Raw genomic sequence first — 4,403 nt, forward strand, 5'->3', positions numbered from 1 at the left:
TGGCGGAGGCCCTTGCAGCACGGGAGGCACTTCTTACTCAGCAGCGTGGATGGGAAAGAATCATTGTTGAAGGCGATTGCAGCAACCTTGTGTCAGCTGAAGAGGATTCACCACCTATTGGGGCTAGCACTAAATCCTTAGCCAATCCTTTCTTGCATGCTTTTTTCGTTGTATCTGTAGAACAGGCAACTCTGTTGTCCACTGCCTTACTAAGGATGCTATTACTGTTCAGGAGGGTGACTTAATTTTCCTCGACATTGGCCTTTTGGTGATGACTTCAGCATTTAGTAATATTACTTCTTTTCCTCAAAAACAAAAAGAAAAAAGAGAAGATGCCAACTTGAATTCATCAAGAAAATTGCTGTGTCAACTGGAAAGATGCTGTTCTCTACGGTTTCTTCTCTAAAGCTCAAGTTTTAATGCCTACTCTGTCCACCGCAACGTCTAACCTCTATAAAATCTTGCCTAATATTCTAGAGACAACAACTATATATGCCTTCAAGGCAAATTACATGAATTGTAACAAATAGCATGCTGCTTCTAATCAAATCCATCGAGAAAAATCAGTGTAAACATAAATCACATTGCTGTTTCTTGCGGTCAGAGCTTCAGAGCAGCTTTTGCCATTGCAAGTGCACCGTCGTATGTTTGGTTTCCACCAATAAACCCACTCATATGGACGAAAACACCACCAGGAATACCCGTTTCCTTAGACAGTTCATCGTCTCTGAGACCACGCCACTGAGCTGGAAGAGCCTTACGACTCTCAAATCTATCTGGTGCTATGCCCACAGCCTGAACTCGCCAACTTTTGCTTCGGTCGTCCTAAAACAGTTTAACAGGATGTCAATGTAGTTATAGTGCAGTTCCAAGTTCTTGGTATATTTATGCAGATGGGCTTGCATGCGAAAAGTTGCCAACATTACAAGTCTCCACCACTAACCCAATCATTACCCAAACAACTGATCGAACAAGTTGGCCCAACATTTAACTCCCTGCTATTGCATATAATCTTTGCTCGAACCATCAAAAGGGTTCTCCAGATAAATGACTTCTTTAGTAGGAAATAATTGGTTATGAAAAGGAGTAACAGAAAAGTGAGCTGAACCCCAAAAGAGATATAATTGTTTAACAAAATATGAAAAGAAAGAGATGTGCAGGACTACCTGATAAAGCACGTATTTAATAGGTGGGTTAATCTTCATTTCTTCCTCGAGCTCGAACAAGTGAAGTTTCCACTGTTTATTAAAAACCAACATGATCTTAATAAAATCGATAATAGGGAGAAAAGTGTACAAGGGTATTCATAATTTCATACCCCAGAGGCTAAGTCCTAAGATGAGAAGAAGGAAATTACTTTCTTCCAGAAATGCAGTAATACAATATTGTCAAATAAGGAGTCTTTTAAGAGTACTTGGATAAGAGATAAGATGATGGTTGGTATAAAATGATCATAGCAGTGTTTTAACAATGGGATTACAAAGACAGTTGATTACTTAATAAAGGTGAAAATCATATATCTCATGTAAAATGTACATATCTTTAAGGGTGAAGTTAGATTACTTGGATAAAGTGAAATTGTATGCCATCTTTCAAATTTGCATATGTTTATGGGACGCAAATCGCTTGGATTATGAAGTTCCTGAAAGTAAAATGATAAACAAGATAATAATACTGGAAGTTTCTCTCCCAAAAGGTTTCCCCCAGCTTTAAGACATATTTGCCTAAAATGTTCTAATATGTTCCATTCAATTCCAAATATGGTAAATCCATTTTCTTTATAGCCATTGAGCACCTCTAAGAAACTATGAATGTGATTAAGTATAACATTTTATGAAAATATTGTGGCCCCTGAAAAATGTAAACGAAAAATTACTTGTTTTCATTTCCAATTTTTAGTTTTTGAAATAGTCATCAAAGTGAAAACATGTTTTTTATAAATGTATATTCATTGAAAATATACTGACATAACACCCAAGTTCAATATAAGAAACAACCTCATTAACTAATCTAAACACATTTTCGTTTCACATGAAAATTTATGCAAAATTGAAAACACATATTTTCCAATAAAAATTGAAAACTGAAAATGAAAACACAAACGAAAATAAGTTGCTGGTGAAAAATACTCACCGGGCAAAATCTATCCAAGATCATAATTTCTCCACTAAGATCAACATCTAGCCTAGCTTCTAGACATTGCATCACAATTGACCGAGCTGGTAGCCATGATCTTGCATGATAGCGGACACTCTAAACAAAGATAATGTGGTTAGAACTTCCAAAAATGTAATCTTCAATTACAAGCAAAACAGAAGTTACTTCATTCTTTTATAGCTTCAGAATCAGGAAAGACCTCAGTGTCAAAGATTTTCAAAATAAATTTCACGGATCCAAAAGGCAACCAGCCTTTTTGATGGAAGTGCTTCCAATTGAAGTCTCCAAAAGAGAGGATAAAAGTACATGATTAGTAAAAGACGATATCCGATGTACTTGAGGAACTTACATCCAAAAACTCACTGCCAGCCAGAACCATTGCACGTTCAAATGCTTCATTTTCCTTCTCAGCTGACTGATCAGGATCGGTCCAATCCAAATTTAATTTTCCAACACGTGAAGACAAGTGTGTATTGTTCACGTATCTTGGAGGCTGGTCTGTGTCATACTGATTGATCCCATTGTCAATGGCATCAATTGCCTGTTATTAGTAGAAATAAATGTTAACATGAATAATCTAACAAAGTGATGTAAAATTTCAGAATACTTTAATTATACAAATCCACAGAAGGAAAACTTAATGCATAATCAGGGCTGAGAAAGTCATCCTTTTGATATAAGGAGGGCATTCAGCATATGTGAAAGACATGAAGACTATTCAGGTGACTAAAAGATGGGTATGCAAAAAGCAGCTGCTTTGAGCTAACTCATAATAGCTACTGCGAGCTACAGACTTAATCGATTGGACAAGAGAATCTTTTGAGGTTTTAGTAATAGATCACTGCATAGTGCAGTAATGATCAATTTTTAAGGCACTTGATACAGGAGAAGAGGCCTGATTGTTAATAAAATATCCAAATACATGATAGTGATTCCTCGAACGTTTACATAAAAGGTTGCCATAAAGTTCAGGTACTAGAGCGGGTAGGCAGACAGTTCGGGCTGGGCTCAAGTTTTCTTTTTCCCTTGTTCCTCCATTTGGCTTTCAGGTATTTTAGGCAAAATTGCAACCACGATTGACAAACTTGGAGGAAACTGATACCCACTTTTCGGATTTCATATGCAACCCTCACAAAACCTCACTTAATGTGGACCATAAGGTTCTCATGATCTGGCAGCCTTATCCTATCCTTTGCTACCATTAAGGTGAAGAACATGCAGCATAAGCTACATAGCCAATAGAGATTAACAATTGATAATGAATTGGCAAAAAACTAACTAATACGGATGTTTCCATCACAAACATCAACAATAATTTATCCAGATTGTGGAGAAAAAGATAATTCTCCAAAATGGAAAAGGAAACAAATGCAAAAAGCAGAATACCTCCATGAAGCTCTTATAAACTGCCAAAAATAATCTATGCACGTCTGGATGGTCCTCATCAACTTGGAGCTCCTTAGCTATTATCTCTTTTCCAAAATGCTATACGCAAAGAAACACAACCAAGATTTAGGCTCCAACTACTTGAATTAATCATTCAAACAACACAAATCTGTCTCAAACTAAAATGATCAAGAAATTTTAGCTCATTCATTACCAAAGGCACTCAAACAACAAAGACATTGTCTTTCACCGAGGGAAAATTCTTTTCTGAACTAGACAACAAAAGAATGAAGGTGAGGTTACCTTGTAAACAAGACCAGCACTGCTAAGCTTAGTATTAAACCCATGTCCAAAAACCTCTTCAAAACCCTTTTGGTGATGATCGTAGCGATCTTTTGTGGGATCATAAACGCCACCCACATCAAGCACAGCATCAAGCGTCTCCAGCACCTAGCACAATTAAAGACACATTTCATCAAACACATAACCTACACACACAAACACCATAAGCTCTAACCTCCCAACATCAACAAGTTTCTAACTTAACACAAAAGGGGCAAGATAATATAACCTTGGGGTCACGGGTGCGGACGATATGAGCATCGGAGAATCTTTTGGTGAGGCGAATCATGAAGCAGCCGAGGGCTTCGTCGCAGTGGAAGCTGCCATTGTGAGTGCCCACTCGCTTAACGGCGGCAGTTGACATGGGTGAGAGACTAAGGTAGAATCGGCTTCTGGGGTTGGCTGCGAAGGCGAAGAGACGGTGAGTGCTGAACAAAGTTCTTGAAAATGCTATGAACATGCCGTTGTTGGATGTTCAGAAATGAGAATATGTTGTGGTTTTATAGTGCGTGCGGTCC

At 37.8% G+C, this 4,403-nt stretch overlaps 1 protein-coding gene across 2 annotated transcripts; it reads right to left on the reverse strand.

Annotated features, from left to right (window-relative positions):
- Nucleotides 1-328: 328 nt before the first annotated feature.
- On the reverse strand, nucleotides 329-4,403 carry LOC105179941 (UPF0160 protein). 2 transcript variants are annotated; one of them, XM_011103601.2, is made up of 7 exons: nucleotides 4,115-4,391; nucleotides 3,847-3,993; nucleotides 3,544-3,642; nucleotides 2,507-2,698; nucleotides 2,134-2,253; nucleotides 1,167-1,238; nucleotides 329-825 (listed from the first exon to the last, which is right to left on the reverse strand). In XM_011103601.2, exons 1-7 carry the CDS (start codon nucleotides 4,343-4,345, stop codon nucleotides 601-603), a joined length of 1,086 nt encoding a protein of 361 aa, XP_011101903.1. In that variant the 5' UTR covers nucleotides 4,346-4,391; the 3' UTR covers nucleotides 329-600. The 2 variants fall into 2 exon arrangements, with proteins under 2 accessions (XP_011101903.1, XP_020547157.1); XM_020691498.1 differs by lacking the exons at nucleotides 329-825; nucleotides 1,167-1,238 and adding an exon at nucleotides 1,315-1,642 and having other exon boundaries at nucleotides 4,115-4,403.

This window comes from Sesamum indicum, unplaced genomic scaffold, assembly GCF_000512975.1.
Source record: "Sesamum indicum cultivar Zhongzhi No. 13 unplaced genomic scaffold, S_indicum_v1.0 scaffold00244, whole genome shotgun sequence".
NCBI lineage: Eukaryota > Viridiplantae > Streptophyta > Magnoliopsida > Lamiales > Pedaliaceae > Sesamum > Sesamum indicum.